This window comes from Sceloporus occidentalis, unplaced genomic scaffold (assembly GCF_023333645.1).
Source record: "Sceloporus occidentalis isolate IW3139 unplaced genomic scaffold, rSceOcc1.0.p SCAF_49, whole genome shotgun sequence".
NCBI lineage: Eukaryota > Metazoa > Chordata > Lepidosauria > Squamata > Phrynosomatidae > Sceloporus > Sceloporus occidentalis.
Window position 1 is genome coordinate 6,573,902 of NW_028317029.1, and position 24,796 is coordinate 6,598,697.

The 24,796-nt window shown below is 41.2% G+C and overlaps 1 protein-coding gene across 2 annotated transcripts; it reads right to left on the reverse strand.

Moving 5' to 3' along the window:
* Positions 1–3,213: 3,213 nt before the first annotated feature.
* On the reverse strand, positions 3,214–24,716 carry USP12 (ubiquitin specific peptidase 12). 2 transcript variants are annotated; one of them, XM_089491150.1, is made up of 9 exons: positions 24,669–24,716; positions 15,495–15,575; positions 14,596–14,809; positions 12,369–12,598; positions 10,124–10,200; positions 8,978–9,061; positions 6,267–6,464; positions 5,327–5,405; positions 3,214–3,315 (listed from the first exon to the last, which is right to left on the reverse strand). In XM_089491150.1, exons 1-9 carry the CDS (start codon positions 24,714–24,716, stop codon positions 3,214–3,216), a joined length of 1,113 nt encoding a protein of 370 aa, XP_089347276.1. The 2 variants fall into 2 exon arrangements, with proteins under 2 accessions (XP_089347276.1, XP_089347277.1); XM_089491151.1 differs by having other exon boundaries at positions 14,596–14,772; positions 15,491–15,575; positions 24,669–24,704.
* Positions 24,717–24,796: the final 80 nt, after the last annotated feature.

A 24,796-nucleotide genomic window follows, 5' to 3' on the forward strand; every position in this document is an offset into this window, starting at 1 on the left:
TATTATTTTTTTATTATGTGCTATTGACCAGTGGGAGCACCGGTGACTACAGCCTGCAACCTAAGGTCCAAGAGGGGGCTTGCATCTTGGATGCCCCCCGACTATGATGCCTTTATGCATGCTGCAAACAGGAGAGAAAAAACACCCCAGAAGCAGCCAGGAAAGCACTGAAGCAAAAAAGTAAAGTACAGCAGGCTCAGCAGATGGCATTAAAAAAATATTAATGCAGATAGCATTAAGGCATCCTAAAACTTCTTAACCAGCAGTATGTACACACCGTGCCATCTAACGCATCTTGTGAATTATGCATAGTCACAGAAGATGCTGCACACAACCCCAGAGCAGGGAACAAGGTGAAAGTATCTGAAGAAACGTCGACACTTACGTTTTGTGTTGCTTACACTTTCATTTATTTCTTTAGAACAGGAAATCATAACAACACAACAGGTTATTTCAAGCAAATCCTTTAATACCCCCGCCAAACATCTATAAATCTGTATCAAAAGTGCAACATTTTATAATTTATATGTTGTTTAATCCATCTAGTATGTTAACAAATAACATACATTGTTTAATAAAATTCTTGTTTCCAATATACAAAATAATGGACTGCTGTCCAAATCAACAATTATTTAGGTACACTGCAATCAGTTCCACTATTTACAACGGTCTTGGTCTACCCCTAAAAATATTTTATATGTTGGTCATTTTGCTTGGTTAATATAATCTTAATAAATCGCTTAACTCTGACATTTAACATTTTAAACAATTTTGATTTCATTTTCAGCTGCACTAGAAGTAAAAATTAACTTATTCTGAACCATCACCTCATAATGGAAGAAAAAAAAAACACGAAACACCATGAAAAAGTCTGCAGTCGTGAAGTGGAAATAATAAAAACAAAATGAAGAGCACTCCTTTTGAACAATTCATAAAAGTAACCGCCAATGGGATACTATACAATGTATAGTAATACATCATGGTTTCCATACATAAATAAAAAGTGTCAGTGTATATAATTTAAATAATGAGTCTACACTATGGTATCCTCAATTATATGGAATTCTACTTGTATAGATTTAACACAAAGTGGCCTCTACAGCCAGAACATGGAGATCAACCCAGGAAACCCTTTACAGCCAAAACGTTGTCACAGGAACATACTGGTTATGATGCAATATGGGGAAAAAATACATTTTTGATTAATAGCCAAATTTTCATGCCATAATGATAGGGGAAATGGCTCTAGAAATGAAGATCACTGGAAAGCCAAAACTAGGATGGTTTGTTCACAGATCCATGAGCTTGCAGGCGAGTTAAAACTTCCTGATATCACTAAGCACTATGAACAAAGCCATTGATCTTTGCACTCAGAGGTTGGCCCTGCATTCTGCAATGTTAATGAAGCGAGACATCAGAAGTCCACCAACATTACCTGGCGAGTATTACAGACTCATTGGGGTTTTACCTTCTTGATGTAAAACGTAAGTGTGCAAGCTGAAAACTTTAGGCTCAGCAGCAGTCTCTGGGTTTAGCCAATAAACCCCAGAGTGTCTCTGGAAAGTTAAACTCCCTTTTAAATGAGAGATTGTCTCTGACTTTTCAGAACTAGATACGTAGCAATCTATAGCAGGGACTTTATGACACTCCATTATCGTCAAGTGATTGGGGTTACAAGCAAAAATACAGCTATGTGCCCAATAATATTAATTAGCAGCAGGAGACTATTTTACCCTCTAAATGTATGAATTTACCAATGGTCCAGGGAAAGGGCAACTTGCGGAGGGGATGATTGACTCATTTTTCATTTCAAACAGCACCCCCAACAAAAAAAAAAAAAAAAAAAAGAAGGATAGCAAACCTCAACTACCACCTTGTAGTTACGAATTCATTCGATTTACATTCGTGCACATACCACACAGGGGCATGAATTAGGTCAATCACAAAAATTCTTTTTTTTACATTATACATACAACATGATGCTGCCATGATTAAAAAGCCCAACAAGAACACACATCCCCTTCAAGAAGACAAAAAAAATCTTCTCATTTAGGTACCCCAGTATAGGTTTGCAAATTTATAATCTATTCTTTTCATATTTGTTTTAACAAATGCTATAAGAAAAAGTCCATTGCAAAAAAGACTGTAGATATTCCAAAACTGTCTATACATAGTGCTCCCAAAGCAAGCCAGTTTTAAACGCAATATATGGACTGAACACCTCGATCTGCTATGAAAATCTAGCTATTCAATTTTAGACCCAGCAGTTTACAGGGGCAAGCCGTGGTATGGCCAAACATTTTACAAACTTAAAGGCTTGTGAGTTAATGGTTTGGACCTCTTTCCCTACACACCAGAGGTCTGAGCAGTTCCAAAGCCTACGTGTATTGTGTAGCAGATCAGTTTCTGAACGATACAGAATGGGACTCTCTAACGTTTACATTAGTTCAGTGACAAAACACAAATTTAAATTAACTTAGGAAGTCATATATTTCTATAAGTAATTATAGATATGGGGCAGGAGCTAGACGATAAGCCAGTGAATGTGACAGCTTAAATAAATAGTTTGTCAAAACAGTGCCCCCTAAATAATAGGGGAATAAAACACTGTTCAGTTATTGATCCCAAGTGTATGACATGTCACTACACCGCAAGCTTCTTCATCCAAACACACCATACGGAGCTAAAGGACACGCATTCATTGCTTGTGTCCTCCACGTTAAAAGATAATTGTCACAATCTGCAGTTTTCCTTTACTTTTTTCCCCATTTCTTTAGCGTGTCTTTAGTTTTCATCCTTTAGCGCAATTGTTCTCCTTATGTATGAATAAACAGATGTTTCGTCCGTACTACAGAGAGGTCATCTGTAAAACGGTATAAACTACAGGTGCTGCGTGACTTCCATGAGTCCTACTGAGCACCAAACGGAAGGGAGGGGGGACAAGATCAAATATTTGAAGTCAGGTCCATTTCTATGGCAAGCATGATACCTGAGCAAATTAATCAACTCTCATGATATTAACTTCGTTTTTCTTTATCCATGTTCATTGCTTCAACATGTGCAAACTGCGCTGATGCCCCCCTGAGCTCCCACTGTCCTTTTATTAATATATCTATCATTTTATATATATTTATATATAATCAGTGCCTGCTTCTGTTTTCAAATGATCCAGAAAAGAAACGAGGCAGAACCTGCCTTCATCACAGTTCTCATTTAGTCTCGAGACTGGTAAAAGAGAATATAGCCTGATTCAGAGTTCTTTGAGATGTCCGATGTTAACCCATAGAATTCTTCAATAGCTTGTGCATCGATTTTCTGGAAAACAATCAAAAGAAACAAAAAACATTTTTGTACAGCTGGTCATTACATGGACATACAATCAGCTAAGCCGAAATGCACAAAAATATTGGAATTAGGATGCAATCTGCTAAATTCACCTTGGCATTCCACGCACCAGGAAATTACTGCCCATACAACACTAACTTTGTATTGGTACCACGTTTTCATTTTTCACCATATGTGTGTTTTATTAAGATTGTGCTTTTCTGTGTTTGATGTACCCACAGAAATTACACATCCATTTTTCAGAACAAATAGGGGCTTTCCTTTGAAACCATAGAAAGACACAACCACCAAATAAGCATCAGCAGGTCTAAATTAGGTAAATACAGCCTCAGATGACCACATGACGTATTACGGCATGCCATGATTTATACAACAAAAATAAAGCCAAATAACTTGAATTGTTTTCTGTATGACTATCAATCTCCTACAATGTTGTGGAGGAATTATGGCCCACTCTTCTTTACATGTCTTTGCTACAGTTTATTATGGGTTTGTGGGCACTTGCTTATGCATTCACTTAAGGTTCTGCCATAGCATTTCTACTGGGTTGAGGTCTGGACTTTGACTGGGCCAATGCAAAACCTCAATTCTTTTCTTTTTTTAACCATTCTGCTGTAGATTTGCTAGAATGCATGACCCAGTTCCGGCCATGCTTTAGCTGTTGGACAGGTGGCCTCACATTTGATTCCGGTACACAGAGGAGTTCATGCTCGAACCCCTGCGCCACCGTGCTTTACAGTTGTGCTTAAATGTGTTTGGTATTCGCCAAACATCTCCACTATGGTCTTGTCTGTCCAAAGGACATTGTTCCAAAAGTCTTCTGGTTTGTTCACATGCAACTTGCAAACCTAAGCTGTGCAGCCATGTTCTTTGTTGAGAGAAACCCTTCCAAACAACCCATACTTGTTAAGTCTCTTTCTAATTGCGCTGTCATGAACTGTAGACTCTGAGATGTGGGTTTTGGGTGTATTGCAATTTCTCCAAGATGTCCACACTTGGGAAGATTGGAAACTGTCTTGAATGTTTTCCACTTTTGAATAATCTCTCGCTGTAGAATGATGGACTTTAAATTGTTGGAAATGGCTTCATAACCCTTCTCAGATTAATGGTCAGCAACAATTGCTTCTCTAAGATCATTGCTGATGTTGTTCCTTCTTGGCATTGTTTTAACACATACATCTGAATGCTCCAGACCAGCAAACTGCTAAAATATTGGCTTTTATAGAGGTGGCAACACTTGCTGATGATTTATTTGATTAGCAGCACCTGTCTGCTACTTAATTACTATGGAAACAGTAAGGGTGTAGTCAGTTTTTCCACACATGGCTTCTCCTGTGTTGACTAAATCATGAAAATGCGTCGTGTTGCCGTTTACCTGAGGTTGTACTTACCTATGTGTGTATAAACACACGTGTTTGTGTCTAATCATGACGCTAATCACATGCAGAGCAACTACAACAAAAAGTAATATACTTGAACACGTATTATAATAAAAATTCCCTTCTCAACATTATGCGTGGTATGTGTCTTCCTCAACCTCGGCTCCTCTACCAGAAGCCTTGGAGTTTGGATGATCTGCTCAGTATCTTAGCGGTTCCTAGCACTGCACTCTTCTGGAGTGTTCTGATGTTGCCCCTTTTGCCCAACTTAGAAGTCACAGCCCCTAGCGCTCCTATGACCACCGGGTCCACTTTGGCCTTCACTATCCACATCCTCTCTAGTTCCTTTTTCAGGCCCTGGTACGTCACATACTCTTTTCAGATATTGCTCTCACTTGGCACCGCTACATCTATCACCACTGCCGTCTTCTTCTTATCTACTACCACAATGTCGGATTAATTGGTCAGTAACTGCTTGTCTGACTAGATCTGGAAGCCCTACAGGATTTTAAACCTACTGTGGAGAGATTAACCATAAACTCCACACAGTGCTAAATGTTCAAAGCAATGATCATGCTATCAGAGAAGCTCAAGACACTTACCTCTACTATGTCATCATCAAACAGCAGCCAAAAATCATGACTCTTCACTATTGCAATATAATGTCCTCTGTTAGGTCCACTGTAAATACAGAAAGATTGTGTTTAAGCTTGTCAGATGCTTCAAGGCTGAAATGATTGAACGGCAGAAAGCTGAACACTTGGATCAGTGAAAGATACATCTTATTGAAAAGTAAAACTACTATGAAGATGACAAATAATGATTCTGAAGGAAACTCGCTGCGTTCTTTTGACCAATGCATGCCAGCAGGTCAAAATGAGATGAGAAGAATTTCATGATAGGCAACAGGTAAGACTGATGGACCGGCCACACATACACAAATCCTTGAGGGTTTTGAGATAAATACTGCCAAAACAATTATACTGCTGCTTGCAGTAATAGTTTTAATTAATGAACTTTACTTTTGGTTAAAACATTAGTGACAAAAATAATTATTGTTTCAGAACATCTGACCAAAATGACTTATCCGTTTTGGAAGCACAAGCTGTCCTCAGTTATTTATATGGCTCACAGCATTGTCCAGAGCTTATAAACAGCCTTTTACTTAAACATATATTGATATTGCACACAGTATCATACCAAGCATGAACATGATACTCGAGTACAAGCTTCATAAGAAAATGTGGAGCTTGAGGAATCCCCCTCAAATACATATATTAATGAGACTAAGCTTAAAAGAAGGAAAACAGGAGGGAGAGAAAAACAGAAGAACGAGGCGTAGAAATTGCGTGGAGAAAGCCATATGGTCCTCACTGGGCTCTATAAGACTATTAGGTTGCGCTAAAACCGTAATAGCCCTGTTAAAAGCTGCCACAGGACAATTGGGTTCATTTTTTTTTTTAAAGGAAGAGTAGGCAGGAGAGTTAATGTTTCATCTCACTGTATTCACTATGCATTTAAAAAGGTCTCAAAACAAGTTACCTTCCACAGTGGACTACCACAGCTACAAGGTCATACATTCTGTCCGGGTTGGTAGCGTCTCCTGACGTATTAAAAAGTCGAAGTTCTAAAGGAAATACTACCCTATATGACAGTTTTGTATATCGATGCAGCTGATCCATGTACTTGAACCTTTTCAGGTGAAGAGCTAAAATCATGGGCAGCTTTTTTACTTTCATCCTGGGGAAAAAATAGAATAAAAAAAAAAACAGATTAAAGTGTAGAAGGTCTATTGCGTAGTGTTGACCTTCATAAAAAGACTATGCACCAGGATGACGTAAAACCACAGCGAAGAACATAGTGTAGGACATCACCACACAAAACGTTACTGCGGGGTAACTGTCTCATTCAGAGGACCCTGCAGAACCCCCAGGATGGACTTTTATAGCACAATTCCTCTGGTTCTAATGGTTATTTCAAGTAAATAAAGCATACTTTCGTGGAAAACTGTGTGTGACCCCCAGATTTGCAGAATATGATGTTGCGATATAAAACAATGAAAATATCTCTACTTGTGTTTGTTGTGTATTACGTGGAAAAATTGAAAGGTGCTGTCCCACACAAAATATGAATTGTCCTCCTAGATCGTTAAGCAAATTCACGCAAGGCAAAGTTTCATCCGATTAAAGATATATTTCTGGGGAGCGTTTGGCATTCAACAGGTTTCTGATGCTGCATCAAGTCATAAAGTGCCACATTTTGTAGAAAGAACAGAAAAGATTTTACATACAGCTGAGTCCATTTCTTAAGTTATATTGCACTACATAGGGATACATTGGATTTTATTTGAATATTTTATAAAATGTCAAATACAATATGATCTGCACATGATAAATGACAAGTAAGGGACTGGATTTTATTAAGGACACGGAGGCTCCTATTATAGTGCAGTTAAATATTTCTTTGCTCTCCCATTTTTTGTCATTATTATTGTGGTCGATTATTTCATCTATTTATTTGCTACCGATATATTTCTCCTGTGTTTTGTGCCTTCTCGTCGTATCCCGACTTTGTTGTGGCATTGTGGGTTGTGTTCGCAGCGGTTCCTACCGTTTTGGCGCACCCCCCCCCCCCTTTTTACCTCTTACCACTTACCTCCTGGTTCTGTGTCTTCTCCGCCCGCGACGCGGAGTTCATCTGCGAAGCTTTCTGTTTCTCCGGCTTCGTTCTTAGCCGGCGAGCCCGGTGCGCGTATGCGCCCTGACTCGTGCGGCGTTTGGCTTCGTTTCTTAGCTGGCGAGTCGGGTGCGCGCATGCGCACTGACTCGTGCGGCGGCCATCTTTGTTCGCGCGCTTCTTCTGGTTTTCCCCGCGATTCCAGCTGCGCGTTCTTCGTCGGCAGACGCCCCTGCTCCTTCGTTTGATACAGGTGTTCTTCCCCTCGGGTTAATCAACCCTTAGTTTCGTTTTCTTGGCCATTTTTCTTGGTGTTTCTTGTTCTGCCTCAGTTTTTGTTTCCCTTATGGATCATTTTGGGGACCAATCTGCTCCTGCTGGTGTTGCAGGCTCATCCATTAGGGATCATACTGATGATAATCAGCCTCTGTCTTCAGAGGATTTCCAATCCATACTGGATGCCACTATGTCACACTCAATTACTAAGGCCCTTTCCTCTGCCATGGGTGCTATGTCTCACTCTATCACCCAGTCTATTCAGCAGGCCTTGCTCCAGGCGCCTGTGGCGTCTGTTCCTGCCCCTGCCACTTCTGCCCCAGTAGGCAAAAAGGCCCTGTTTAAGACTAAACACACTTCCCCACCACTGCATGACAGCCATGCTGATGTCGTGATGGACAAGGCTACTATTCCTGTCCCAGAGAGCGCTGGTGTACCGCGCAAAAGAGTCCCTGACCGGACAAAAACGGCCAGACAGTGGAACCGCTGCGAACACAACCCACAATGCCACAACAAAGTCGGGATACGACGAGAAGGCACAAAACACAGGAGAAATATATCGGTAGCAAATAAATAGATGAAATAATCGACCACAATAATAATGACAAAAAATGGGAGAGCAAAGAAATACTTAACTGCACTATAATACTCGCCTCCGTGTCCTTAATAAAATCATGACTTTACGTCATGAGACTAGTAAAATCTTAGAATTAACCATCGTACATGTAGCGATTTATTCTTAAAACTTTTGTTATTCAAACGTTAGATTGAATTTACCAGATGTTTCACGTAATGTTCTTCCGTATACAAAACTAAACCTGATGAACATGAGCTGGATATGTGATACTTTTTAGTTCCTAAGAATAACGGTTCATATCAATCACGTTCATTTACACTTTCAAATGGTGAGGGTGATGAAGGCTTTGGGCTTTATGACTAAAATAGCATTTATAGATCTGGTTTGTTGGATGCTCAGTTAATTTTAAGGTGACTTGGCCGGCACAATAAAAGGGATATAATGTATATAACAGCACAACGATGTCATATGTTTTCAGTTATAAAAATGAAAATGTATACATTTGTCTCAATAAACCTGGACATGAAAGGAAGGGAAGAACAACATCTATTTAACCCATAAGTCTTCTAACTGCTGCTAGATACGCAAAACATTCCATCACTTAAGGTGACTACTATATGAGCTTACGAGGATGTGCTACAATTCAGAGTCTGCCGTAGGGCCGCAGTGAAGAGACATTGCTTTATAACCGAGGTTGGTAAAGAGACGTTATAATTGTATTTACCTTTTGTGTGCTTCCTGTTTACTGCGACATTCTTCACAGTAATATTTGTATTCACTACAGAGGGTTTCTGTGTTGCTGAAGCCTCTATATATATATATATATATATAAAAAAATGGAAATTTTGATTAGAAACTGGAAAAAAGATAAGAGGAATAAATCTTGATGTGTCTGAATCCTATATTTTTTTGTGTGGATAGAACAGCCAGGACCTAGTGCTGAGCACAGGCATACGGAGTCACAGCCAGCACTTCACCTCGTAAGGAAGTGTTGCATCACACAACGACGCTATAAGATCAGACACATTCCGGTAAATGAAGCAGAAGTGCCCTGGAGAGCCTGGTGATCATTGCGATCTGCCGCCAAGGGCCAGAATACATCACTTTATGGAAGCCTTTCAAGACATTCTGCAGGAAGAACAGCTCGGAGCTACGGAGGTCCTGCTGTATCAAGTTCAAAATCCACACGTCCGATAACCCCTTAATGACAAAGCCCGTACATGTACGGGCTCAAAATGCATTGTTTTCAAGGGATTAGGGACCGCCCATTGTCCTTAAGTGGTTAATAAACTACAGCTTGCAAATGTAATGGTATGAAACCTGTTACACTGATGGCCTGGCCCATTATCCCATCGACACAAATCGCCAGATTTCCACAAATACCACTCAAGAATGGTAATATTAGCAAATGCTTTCAAGAGTCAAAGAACATATAAATTAATGAATTTCTGCCTTTTGTAAATCAACTATAATAAAAAAAAACCTCAAACTTATAACACATCCTCAATAGCAGGGAAACACAACGACCATGCGCTTATTTTGTCGTTATTGTACGAGCCCATACATGCTTAGCTGCCAAGGATTACTACGTATCAGACCCTCCATTAAAAAGATAAGGCCCCAGAATGCCTTATATTAAATCTGTATTAAGTCTGTGTTTTCATTATATGTTGCTGTATAAAATGCCGTTCCTCACCGACGAAACATTAACTGCACCTTCTGAAAAAACAACCCCAGGGCTCCTGCAACACTTTACCCCAGAAACAAACAAACGTATCAGGGCAACAAGGAAAGAAGAGCAGCCCTTTTGGAATCTTCACGAACAATGTAATGAGAATACAATTGAGTATTAATGATTACCGCCGATTACCTTAAACAATGAGTGATTGATGTATTTTGTTCCACGTCTACTGAAAGATCTAAAAAATCTTCATCTTTGCTGCTTATCTGCAGGATAAGAGAGAAAAAAAAAATAAAAAAAGCGACAAACGACTTCTAGAACAACATTCTTGGCTTGTCCTCTGCTGGGATTAATGTTCTGTATATATCCCCGATCACCATCCCCGTTACATCTCTCTAACTGTACTGTTGCTAGCACCAATTGTAAACACAGAGACATTTTGTACGGGATCTATGTTTTGCATCATTTCATTATTTTTATACAGTGCTTGTCATGCTACGGCCAGTTAATACCGATGATACGCACATTTATAACAAGCCTGATAGGCTATAAATATGTATAAATAACAGCCGACAGACGCGTTCAGCCACACCTGGCTAACAGGTATTACAGGATTACCTCTGCGTGCTGTATCTGGGTCAAAAAAGAAATGGGGCAATAAAGGACTTAACAATACTTATTTAATACTACTTTACTCCTAGCTGTGAACCCAAAAGGCGGGTTTGTGAAGATGGCTTATGGCTGCTCGTCCTGGTATAATACACACAACGTGAATGATTTCTACACATTCTGGAAACGTATTACCAAAAACGCAACCTGACCGATTCAGCCCCATCATCCATGATGCACAATCCCTGCCTTTTCCACGTTCATCACCTTTCCCTGCATCTTCCAACTTCCAGAACGGTTCGTTTAATTACCGCAATAGCAGATACCTTTTACATTTTTATGTTGACTTTCACAACATGAGTTTTATGAATTTTTAAACGATACAGCTAATCCTAAAAGAAATAATCGCTCCAGCGGGGACGGCCGTATTCCCCGGTCGCAACCTACTCTCACACCGCTGATAATATATACTGCGAGTAACTACGGATACGGTTGTATGGGAATAGACACATTTATTCATGGACGTGTAAATCAAGGTCAGCGTTCGATATTCCTCGAAGAAAAAAAAATTAAAATAAAAAATAGGAGTGTGATATTAACACGTCTATGGAAACTGAAGTCTTCCGAGCGTCTTGCTTACATTTAACAAGCAACAACTCGTGCCAAGTAAAGAATACATCCCATGCTAGGTGAACGTTTGTTTGCATCATCAGTTTATCATGTAAGCTATGAAAGGATGTTGCCTCATAAATATAAAAAATTTAATAAAAATGACAAAAGAACAAAATGGCTCTGGTTAAAAGTCAGCAAGAGATGCTGCCGTATTATAAACACATTAGAGGAATGTTAGCGATGTTAACAGTGATGATTCATATTGTTATCAGCATGAGGTCAGAAATGACGCAAGCGTTACAATAAGAAACCCGATGCCGCGACCCGGTAGAGTCTGCTTATATACAGCGAGAAGACTATTATCGTAGGTAACGAAGTGGTCTGTGTAACCAACATGGAACACAAAAGGTAGAAGTACAGAGAGAAGGGAGAGAAGCTTCTGTGTAGGCTGCAGGGAAAGCGAGGGGTCTACCGGGGGACGGCTGCAGGGAATATAACAATAGCAAAGGGAATTGTCTCTAGAACAATGCGCCTTCTCAAGGACAGCTACGGCTTTATAGACCAGCACACCTCTCCGAAACTAAACTGCAAACAGATGAATATAAAGTGAATGCAACCCGTTATCTATACATAAAGTAAAGCCTTAGTGCAAATAAGCAATTGTAAGCTTGTAAAATGGGCATAACCATGGGTTTGCCATATATAATTTACATATTTAACCAAATGTGTTTACAGGCCAGCTGACCGCAGTCTAAGTAACCCAATATCAGCAGCGGCTTAGAGTCTCTACTGAGCAAACAGCTGATAGACGGGGAAAGACCATTGAAATTGTGTTGTTGGCTTGTCTGAACATCTTTTCATTAAAAGAGCGCTCCGGGTAGCATATGAACGTTAATACATAATAGAGTGCTCCCTTTAAATGATCATGGTGCACCCCATAAACAGCATTTTCAGCGAATACATTATTTGAAGGCATGGTGAATGTATATTACTCACAAACACAGCCATTTTTCACTTTAAGCTTATGACAGCCAAGCGGCACACTATATTTTAGCTTTTTTCATCCAAATTAAGAGGTGATGATTTGTGTGAAATTTCTAGGAGATCTAACAAGACAGATCACAGATAACCCCTGGAAATCTCACACAAGCGACGGGCTAGTTGGAGGTATCCCCTTTAACATGACATTGACATGTGACACACACAGGATTACCGTTTCACAAGTAAGACATCTGGTTTCGTTGGTTAATGTTCCCTGAAAGATCTCGTGGACCCAGGTGGGGTCTGGTGTGCTGTTATTGTTCTCGTTGTCGATATTACCATTGGGTATTCTGCCATTTTGCTTTTCTTGCTTTCGCTCTTCTTGCAGAATATCAGCTATCGTGTTGAGCAGATAGTTTAAGAATTCGTGGGCATCTTGCTGCATATAGTTGTCAAAAAGCTCTGAAAAGCAAACATGTCTTGTTTAAGTCTACATTTGCCCCACAACATGCTTTGGTGTTCATAAAACATACATTCATTGTACAAGCTCCAGATAAAATAGTCAAAAGTGCTAGAACTGCAATGTGAAAGCTGTAGAGACCTGTGAGTTTAAATGTATTTTCTATATCTGCCCAAAAGGCACCCAGCTACGACACGATTCAGTTTTGTCTTGGGCTAGTAAGGCTATATCCATTTTTCTTATTGAGCCGAACCTCATACAGGATCAGCAGCATTTATTAGACTTGCGCAAATGGACCACACACGATTCAGACAAATTATAGTTTCTATTTTGGCCCATTCGCCTTCCATCCTTTTGGCTCAGATGAAGCTTCGTTGTCACGCGCTCTCTCACTGTCTCTCTACCTGCGGACCTCTTCTGCGTCCCTGTCTCATTTCCCGCAGTTCCGCTTCTTCTCTTGCCTCTTGTTCTTCTGTTTTTCTTTGTCTGCTTCTCAGCGGAAATGGCCTTTCTGCAAAAGAAACAGGGAAAGGCTGTCCCCGTGGCTCTGCCCTTTCAAGGAAGTGCACAGCGAGGGTACGAAAACGCAGATAGATTCGAGGAGAAAGGAGGCGCAGAAACACTTTTTTCTCAGCGAATCTGTCTTCAATATTCTTGCCTCTCGGTGCCCTTCCGCAAAGGGGCGGGGCCACAGGGATAGCATTTCCCTGTTTCTCCAATAGGGTGAGACGTGTGCCCAGAGGCTCCACCTTTTGCAGCAGTGAACAGGGAAGCAAAGAAAGACGACACGGGGAGAAGCGGAGCTGCGGGAAAGGAGACGGACACACAAGCAGTCGGTGGAGCAGGTAGGGAGACGTTTGCGAGACAAACAAGATTCAGAAATCAGCAAATTGCATGAAAATTTTAATTTGTACTAATCCTAACACACGAGTCTAATGGTCATGATTATTTTTATTTTTTTAGTTTTTAAGTAGATAAACACTCAGGAATCCGTTGACTACACCTACACCTCCTATATAATTCTGAGATGTCAAACACCAAACCCATACATCCTAAGATATTTAGCCCTTTATATACTTGTCAGTGTTACTGCTATAATATTTTCTGACTTGGGCTGTAATTACAGTTCGTGACCTTCGGCAGAGCGTGTTATTTGAGCGTTCTGATTCTCACTGAAATGTGCCTCTGTCAGTAATTGGCACGCGATTCTCCGTGTATTCATTCGGAGCCATAAAGGTTTCCCTGACCAAGTCAATCTGCAGATAATACTAATAGCCATGCCTCTTCCCCAGCACGGAGACTTGCCCCATTTCATCTACGGTGGCCTTATACCTTCAAGAGTTAACTTCCAAGCAAGGATCCGTTCTGTGCACAGCACAAAAGAATGTGATTAAACACAAATAACTAACTCAATGAACTTCTTATAACATTTCTACGTGGGCATAAAAATGTAACTTTATAATGAAGACTCATCTACAGCATTTTCTATGGTAATCAGACTGTTTGGATTAATGCCGCCTACAGCGGGAGATCGCAGAAAATGTCAAAGGTAAAAGAATCAATGCAACCGACTGATAAAGCCCTTGAGACTGCAAAGCGATTGCCGTCCCTGAAACACTGCACCTTTTTTATCTCATTCCCTTACATTTCTGGCTCATCAGCTTTAGTGCTTTAAGACTTATCGCATAAGTAGCAGTAAGACGTAGCTCTCCATCTGTGGCGAGGAATGATGTTCAGCCTGCGCGATCATCATAGGCTTGAACAGATATTTGGGGCACCTAAGACCCCAGCACTTAATTATGGAACTGCGCTAAATCCATCTCATTCCCCAAAAAAGATATTATAAATGTTTTGCTTGCTGCTATGTCAGCAATAAAGTTATTTGACCAGTTAATTGCCCTTAACTTGTGTATCAGATTAATGCACTTTGACCAATAACTTTTGCGGACAAACATCAGACACTCAAGTGAAAACACTCTGAAAAAGGAACGCCAAATACCATTTTCTTTGCGTAATCTGGTAATGAACTTCTTTGGCGGTATCACCCCAACCTTTTTTTTCTGCGTGGCGATGCTGTGGAAGAGGTCCGCTAAGCACGTAAGGAGATTCTCCTTCTTCCTGGGTTGACTTTTATAAGCGAGAACTTTTTCCCGAAATGGACGGCAAAAATAAAGCGCTTGAAGGACAGAATTGCAATAGCAGGTGTTCCCAAACTGCAAGATTCAGTAAAGACAAAGAAAATGAATATTAAAACACACTGCACATGATATATATTATTGCCAGCGGATTTATAGATCATGGTAAAACATGGTGATCTTTAATAATAATAAAAATTAAGAGTAAATCTACACTGATGTAATTGCAGGTTTTCTGGAACTGCCCCAATAAAAAGGGTCTTCAATAAGGAAAGTTTACATTGTGCAGAGGGGGACAGATTAATAAATTCAAAAGAGGCAACACTTAACCCTTTCAATGCTAAAGGGATAAGTAAACCAGTGTAAATGATTCAACAAATGCGCTGGAATACTGAAAGCCATTACCTCTGGCAGTTGAATGGCACGTGCCCTGCGTGGGTTTACTCAGCCCTCCCTAGCCTGGTTACAGCCAGATATGCTAAAGTACATAAATACCTTGTTTTCAATCAAATAATCCTTATATTATACTTCTGTATTAGTTTAGTTATAAGAGGAACTCCTGAAAGCTTCTGCTTTTCTTGGTTGGGAATCAGTGTACGGGTTTCAGCGTTATTAAGTGTAAGCCTGATGCAGATCCGTGTCTCCAGGTGGTGGGGCGAGCATTATCTAACAAATTTACAGTCCTGAAGATCACTCCATCCCTGCTGAAAGCCCAAGGCCTGAACTAAATCAACAACAGAACTGTTAAAATACATATACTCACATTGACTAAACCGAAATAGTGCTCATTTACAGGAAACTGTTCTGGACCAATCTCTTTCTCTAATGCCGAGGCATTGGCGCCCTAGATAAAGTGTAAAGAGACAATAGTTAGATACTATTCCACGCACATTAACAGCTACAACCTAAAGAAAAGGCATTAGACGGCAGACAATGGAACCAGTTCTCAGCTGGTATGACTGCAGAGCAGTTTAATCATCCCGTTAAACCTACTCTCAGCAAGACGCCGACTGCAAGCAAGGGCTGAGACATGAATTCATGAGTCTCCTGGTGTGAGAAGCACAACAGACGAGGATCTCTCATACTTTAATTCAAGCTTTCTATCTAATTCACTTTTGAAACAGCATCAGGTTCACAGTTTGTGGAGGGCTTGTTTCTACAAGGTGCTGGAAACATTGCTCAGAGATTTTGGTCCATGTGGAGATGATGGCATCACGCAGTTGCTGCAGATTTGTCGGCTGCACATCCATGATGCGAATCTCCCGTTCCACCGCATCCCAAAGGTGCCCTATTGGATTGAGATCTGGCGACTGTGGAGGCCGTTGGAGTTCAGTGAACTCATTGTCATGTACAAGAAACCAGTTTGAGATGTGACACGGTGCATTATCCTGCTGGGAGTAGCCATCGGAAGACGGGTACACTGTGGTCATAAAGGGATGGACATGGTCAGCAAAAATACTGAGGCTGCCGCGTTTAAACAATGCTCAGTTGGTACAAAGGGGCCCAATGTGTGCCAAGAAAATTTCACCTCGAACCAGAACCAGTGCCCATTCCCCTCTGACATCAACAAGGCATTTTCGTCCATACAACTGCCGCTCGCTGGATATTTTCTCTTTTTTCAGACCATTCTCTGTAAACTATAGAGAGGTTGTGCGTGAAAATCCCAGATCAGTTTCTGAAATACTCAGACCAGCCCATCTGGCACCAACAACCATGCAACCTTCAAAGTCACTTAAATGCCCTTTCTTCCCCATTCTGTTGCTTGATTTGAACTTCAGCAAGTTGTCTTGACCACGTCTACCTGCCTAAATACATTGAGTTGCTGCCATGTGATTGGCTGATTAGCTATTTGTGTTAACAAGCAATTGAACAGGCGTACCTAGTTAAGTGGCCAGTGACTGTATATACTATATACACACACAGTGCTGTGAAAATTTGCCCCTTCCCAATTCTATTACGCATATATGTGCCACACAAATATTTCAGATCATTCGACTCATTTTAATATTAGACAAAAATGCATTTTTGAAATGATTTCATATATAGATGGAAATGAGATATCCAACCATACCCCGCACTATATGAAAAAGTAATTGCCCCCTTGGTTACTTAATAAGCCAATGAATAATCTTTAGCGGATAATCGGGGTGAATTTCACTAGAGACAGACAGAGATAACGAGACAACCAGGAATGACAACCAGCCCTGCGGATTCTAAACTTCAATTAAAGAATTCAATTTATTAGAACCTGGCAGAGCAGCTGAAAGTTTTAAAAAGCAGCACGATGCCAAGATCTGAAGAAATTCAAGACGAGAAAAAAAAAAAAAAAAAAAAAAAAAAAAAGAACGGGTCTGGAAAGGGTTACAAAGCCATTTCTAAGGCTCCGGGGCTCCAGCGCACCTCCTAGAGCCGGTATCTCCCGCTTACTGCAACTCCTGGATAAGCTTGTGTTTATTCAGTGTTATACTTAATTAATGTTCTTATATCCAACAATTAGGTTCTACTTTATTATATTATTAAATAAAAGACAGCAATGGCAGAGTGAATGGAAAGAAGCAGCCAGCGCGCTCACTCAGAGCCCATTAAAAGGTATTTCTCAAACGATTTACGTGCTACTTGTCTTGTAGGGCAAGATAATGAGATCCCCGCAGAAATGGCGTAATTACAGACTGCCTGTTTACAGCTCGGTCATTTACTTCATCAAGCAGGACTCCTTTCAGAAATAGACGGCTGGCATATAGCTAGATAAAAGAAAACGTATTTCCTGAAAGCAGATCATCTACTTATCCCAGCGTCGGTTATCAAATATATAAACTGAACTTCCACTTATACCTCAATACAAGTTCCGGAAAAGTGACACAAAGCGATAATAAGATATCATACACACGGTTAAAGCCGTGATTAAAAAAAGGGTATACATAAAAACAGAGCAGGAAGGCAGAATTACATTGGATTTATTCAAATAGTCAGTAAAATATAAAAATAATATAAAATCACGCACAATAACAGACTGGTACAAATGAGGACTTTGCTCTCTGAGCTTACAATCTAATGGTTGCAAGTAGGAGAGAACTGGGTAGAGATAAGCTGAGTCAGGAGGATCTGTAGAGGTTGTTGGTCATATATGTAACGAGAAGGATAAACTATTGCCTGAAGGTTTCTCCTCCAATATATAAGTCAAAGGTCCCCATAGTATCCACTCTTGGTTACTACTAAATAGAGGTGATCGCAGAGACGTATTCATTAGTCAGGAGTATCGAGGTATGACTTCGCTGAGTATAATAAAAGGACAAATCCAAAGAAGGTCCGAACACGCCCTACAGTTTATTAAATGTACATTTCCATAGATTGTATGCAAATCAGCGCATGGATTATTTGGTTGAGTAATAAAAGAGCCCCACTCGCTCTGGTTGGCCCCTACTGAATTCAGGAAGCATACGCAAGCACACGTAATAAATACACGGCAGCAGATGCAGTCCATCACGTTCATGCTCACTGAACAGCAACGTTCAGCTAGGACACGTGTAACCGGCTGCCGCTACTCCCATTCAACGGCAGCGCCACAGAGACACACGTAGGCCGGGCAAGGAGACATCTCAAACGATTGAGCACATTGTCGACGTCAATACAAAAGTGTTTACAGCGGCGAGTAACAAGCAGGCAAATGCTGTAAGATCCTACGCTCTATATAAAACTAGGCTTCAGGTTTAAACCAAGTGCAACCTTTAATGTAAGCTACAGAGGCGCCCTTAGAGGACTTCTCATAAAAGTAATACATTTCAACATGTTCTGCGCAAATATGTTCAAGACATTTGTTTTCGCTTGGATGCAAAAATAAAACACACAGGAAAAGCAACTGCCAAAAACATTTACGATCTGAAGTAGGATTTGTCTTCATGGGGCTATTTTAAACATTAATGCACCAACAAACCTCAGCGACCAGTTCCGTAACCCCTTCGTGACAATGGCTGTTTTAGCATTTCTGTGGTGCTCGTGTTCAGCTGTAACTCACTGAACCCAGACGAGCTTTTGGCTTTATGTCCCACTAGATCGCCTGAAAAACCCATCTTTCTGTCGAAGGCGTTCAGCTCCGCAGGCCGGGACTCCTAATGACAACATGGATCCTAAAGTGCGCTATATTTCATAAATTATCATCCCACCGTTTGAGTTCAAACAAACAAAAACATTAACCGCCTCATACTAACAAGGAAAGTGAAATGAATTGCGTTAATGCATTGGATGAAAGCATTTTACAAATTGCTCCAACTATGATTTCATAGCGGCAAGAGCGAAAACACTTGCTTAACATGTCATTCCGGCTATAAATACTTTTCATCTGCTCAGCAAACAAATCATCTCCCTTGGTTTCCCAATATCAGGCAATTTTATAATGTTACTTTAATGGGCAATTAGCTTCAGAATGAAACAGACGCCTATAGCTACGGAAATAATGTGCCTACAACCAGCAGGAACACCGGCAAATTCCCGTCCACAACACCTCGAAATATATCATAATAATAATCTACAAGGAGGGTGGAGAGAACTAGAGAACTTAGAGGCAGAGCGGGGCTATCATATAACATACCTTTGACTTTCATCAAAGATTTGAAAGTATATAAGAACTGGCCCTCCGGTCTTAGAAAATTAATATAAATATATATTTGAATATACTTATATATCAGGGGTGTTGGTTTTGATGGGGAGGACCACATTTGGAAATCTAGCCTAGAAGCCAATACTCATGCTGCTGGTGATAGAATATAAAGATATGGGATTGCCAAGCGGATAAAGAGGCCTTTGAAATCTCCATGAGGCCCATTACTTTTCAAACAAATAAAGCTCTCAAATATATCTCCAAAATATCAATGAAAGTAAGGTATTTTATTCACTGAAGCCATATGAACATGCATGCAGTGTCATAAATACTGAACCAGGACACAAAACATATAAAATGCTCTCTATCATGAATCAAACCAAGAAGAATAGCATGAACAGAAGAACAGCCAATACATCATAAACAGTGTACACCTTCAATAAAAAAGGTACCGCTACACTCATAATGGGAATTACAGACACAGATTAACTATGTGTGAAAAACAGCGATCTGTTACACAACCACAGGTGTTTTTTACCTGCTTACTGGAAATATGAAGGATTTTTTATACAATGGGAGGAAAAAAACAAGCAACTTCTCTACATGCGGGGTAAAAATGGCTTAAAAAGAAAAAAAAAACCAAAAAACAGTACTATGAGAAAATATCACTTGCGCTGTAATAATCTCCTTAGAGCACGCAGCCGAGCAATTAATTAGAAAGCCATTCCGGAGCATTCATACGGGACCTCTGGGATCCTCCCGAGTATGAAGGTTTAGAGTCTTCATTAGGCAGAATCAAGCTGCTGCTCTATAAGTCCTGCATACATCCCCTACGCCCAGAAGGTTTAATGCATCCGGTACAGGCACGCACAGGCTTTCCCCAAGCAAACAGCCTGCAATAAACCCACTTGAGCCCATATGACTGAGCTATATGACCCACAAGGTGGTCCTAGTCTGCTGTGACACAGGAAACCCATTCGTGAAGCCAACTGCGGGACATATGAAGCAGTGAGATTCGTGCTACGTACTGAAGAGCGCTCCGCAGCTCTCTCTTCTTCACAGAGGATGCCAGCGCGGCTTCTCTCTTTTACAGAAGCCTTTCATACTTTTAAACAAGCAAGACCACCACCTGGAAGAGCCCCCCCTGCACTACAGAAACATTCGCGTGCGGCGATCACAGACAGGGTACAGGCAGTGCTGCCGTGCAAGCGGTATGTACCACGTATATACCGCATGATCCACGAGGAAGCGGAGCCCAGCTTAGGCAGCATAGATAACACCAGAGGAGTAATGAGCCCTTAGGGCAACCATGGAATATGACAGGAGAGTCACACAAACTGGTAGCCAGAAAGCAAGACTACCTCTGTCCAGCTCATAGACTTGGTTAAGACTGCATTCTATAAATAATTTACTCAATCAGCTTCGTATCATTCAGTGTCATCACCAGTGTCCTACATAGATGACATGTAATAATATCCTGCCAGCAACTACTATCAATTACCGATATAACACGGCAATGGTTATTGAGTGGTTTTCTGGAAAGAAAATAGGAATCACATTTAATAGCACAGTAGTAACAATTAAAGGGACATTATACCGACATGGCTGCACAGTCTGCGATCCAAGAGTTTTCATGGTATCCGGAGGGAAAGCATCTCTTATACTTGAGTTAAATCTAGTTAGTATGATTTTATGTCTATGACGCTGCTTTTATCATATGGTCAGTTCCGATAAATATTTATTCCACGGAAAGTGCTTTAGATCAGTCAGTTGGGTTTTCATTCTGAATTTTATGTTTCCTTACCCCACCGTTTAATGTCTGAACCTACCGACCCAAAGACTAGGCCAAAATTATAAGACTAAACGAGCAAGAAAACAGTACACTGTATCCACAAACGTACAGACCTAGAATTTGACAGCACTTCCACGATCAGGAGACAGAGCCGATTGCACGAGTATGACACTAAAAACATGCTGCTCACTTCCACAACTATATTTGTAGTCTAACCGCCTCATCCTCGTTTTCTGGATTTAGCCTTCAGACACTTTCTCTACGGATGTTCTCTCTTACTCCGGCCTACATGTCAGTCACACCCTTACACCTGGAGACAGACTAGAACATCATTCTCAACTCTTCACCCGCAAAATACATCTGGAATATTATCATCATCTTTTTTTTAATATAGCGCCAACAGTTGACGCAGCGCTTAATACAATACATATATTCAAGGGATATGACAAGACGAGAATTGACGGACTAAGACAAACCGATACATTAGGTGGAGAGAGCCCGGCTCGCAAGCTTACAATCTACCTCCTTTCCTCACACAACTAATTCATTCCCTTATAGAAACCCATCTAGATTATTGCAACTCCATACTTATTGGCTTCCCCCGCTCCAATCCATCTGAACGTTAATCTTCTTATCCCACCACACTTCATCCGCTCCCCCACTCAAAGGCCCTCCTGACCTACAGAACCCTTAACAATAATACACCCCCTATACTTCTTGAGAATACTTTGTACTGACAATGGCTGCTGCCTATTCATCCGTCGTCACTGAGAATCCACCGATCCAGCAGCATATAATCTTTCCTTCTCGTGCTCACAACCCGTGTTCTGAAAGAAACCACCTGTTCTCATCACCTCCAAGATCTGCAAACCACAGACTTCATCCTCATCCAAGCAAGTGTCTCTTTCTCATCCCTCCTCCACCTCCTGGCACGGGGCCTCTTCTTCTCTACCTGTATCTTTCCAGTTGTAAATGTAACGTGATTTGGAGTCGTTGCGTTTATCCGGGCTTTAAACGTTATGTTTCAGCCGGACGTTGGCCTGAAAATGGTTAGTTCAATCTATAGGTACACGTTTACCCCGTATTTGTGTGATGATGGCTGTTCAAAAACTCACGATCTGGGTAATATACGGCTGCCATTCTTTGTATTTACGAGTGATATTTGACACTCTAAAGGAGGCAAGGTGGGGGGGGGGGTTCTTTTCATGAATAGACGGCAACAATTAATTCATGACAATTATCACTGTAAGGACCTCAATGCTTCTGAGCTCCATTACTGTGCCGCTTGGTTTCATTGTCGCCCCCATTGAAACTCTTCAATTAAAAATCCAGGCCCCACACATCAGTGATATTCCTTTCTATTACAAAGATATCACGGCCGACACAAGATTTAAAAAACAAATCTGTTAATGTATACTAACGGAAGACTTTATGAATTCCTTTATGCTTTTAAGATGGAGACAAAAGAATCACATTTCCATTATATAATATATGTATTACATATGCGATACGCGGTAAAAATCTTTTAAAATGCTGCGTTTCCTTCACTTTTGACAGATGCTATTGGTTATATTGTTATTTTCCAAAACCCACGTGGCCAACATCAGAACGCCTCCGTCCCAATCACCCAGAGGTGACTCAGGCAAATCTAGAACGGAAAGGAACGTCGTCAGACTGGCCATAAACAAATATATTAGCTTAACGCTTGGTTTGGGAAAGTAAACTATGAGGCGACCGACGACAATATCAACATCCATGTCGGCTGATGTTTATCGGAGTGATTCTTCCCCGTAACAGCACAGAACTTTAGTACATATCGCATAAGACGGTATCTGCACTGAACTTCTGTGCAATATCAACTAGCAACATACGACCGGCTGAACTCTCTGCGGCGCATCCTACGTGTTAACGGAATGCTAATGAGGTTTACGTAGGTAAGAGATATATATATATATATATACACACACACACACACATATATACATATGCAGTACCGGGTTAAGTCCCTGGCACTTTGGAGCTTACACTTCCTACACCTGCGCATTCAGAGCACACTAAAGGATTACACCGACCGCCATGAAAAGAGAGGAGGACACGCTCACAGGCATTTCACGAGTCCAGCTCCGTATATAATTCAATAAATAAAAAATAGAATCCTATCTTATGTCTGTGTCACTGGCGTGGTTATTCTTGGGGCTGGTAGGATTAGTCCTCCCCATTGAGCAGCCGATTCATTTAAGCAGCCTTCGTAGGGAAGGAATTTGAGAACGGCAATTAAAACACAGGTCCGACAGATTCCCCTAAGGTGCAATACCGTCTTTGAAAGCAAATACCTCCAAATACAATCACATTGATTACACGACAAAAAGAAATAAATTAGATGGATTATGCAAGAACACCATGAAAGCGACGGCTCCCCTTTCCGTTTGGTTGATTGACAGCTGAATCCGTATAACCCTAGGATAGAGCAGCGCTTCCATATAACGCGCTGACAGAAATCCAGCCTCATGCGGAACCTCTGACACAGATTTTATACGAAAAGCACAAGGGAAACATGAAAAAAACGACGCAACCAAACGGTGACCACTAAACCGTTTCTATATATTATATAAAAGGCTAAAGCAGAGCGAAAGGCCAGCAGTTACAAGCAGCAGTCTGTGCCATTTAGTCGCTCGGCTCCTATTCCGTAACGCAGGGAGCGGCGTGATCCCGGCGAGCGCAGACCAGCCGCACGTCTCAAAGCTTTTCCCGTCAAACCGACGCCGGGTACAACGTTCAGATATTAGGGATTTACTCATAAGGGGGATTTTGCTGACAACGCAAAAGAAAAACACACACAAAAAAATGTGAAAAAATCCCAAGTTGCTGCCATCAGGTGGTTTGTAATTATTTGGGGAGCTGCAGTTATCACAATTTAATATCTGTGCCCAAAACAGCCGGGAAATACCGCGGAAAGCCAATAACCCCACATGATGCACGTTACATAGAATATTATATGTAGTACATAATATATAGAATGTGTGTGGGTATCATTATATAAATATATATGTATAATCTTCTGCTAGTCAGGAAGCCCTGACACTTGCCCTTGACCCGTAGTCGTGCACGGCGGGGAGGCACGTAGTTGGGAAGGGGGTAAGCGCCGGTGTCCCGGAAGGTATCCGCGGCGTTTACATTGCAAGCTGCTGATTAAATCGCGTTGAGGAGTGCTGCAGCTATACGCGGGACTGCTTCCTATGTGCGGTTTTATAAATATTACAATAAATAGAAATTCATTCATAAATGCACCTTTGCCTTCGAGCAGAGAAATGACCCCCCGGGGCGGCTACTGTGCACCTGTCAGACCCACCTATCTGAGCAGGTTCACCGAGCCCCTGCAGCTCACAGGCTCCATTAGGCCCCGTTTCATCCTCGGCCTTTCCTACACAGCAAAGCCGCAGATCAAGCACTCTACATCCCTATCATCTATCCCCAGCTTCCGCTATGTCAGCAATGCCCGCTCAAGGCCGCCCAGGCATTTTCCAGCCTATTCCCCGGTATGGTCCACCTACCATGGTACAGATAGAAGCGATTCTGGAGACTGTCATTAGGATTTCCATCCGCCCGGCGCCATCTTCGCCCGATCACCGCCAGCAGACAGGCCGGAGCCGCGCGCCCCCGACCAGCGGACACTCCGAGC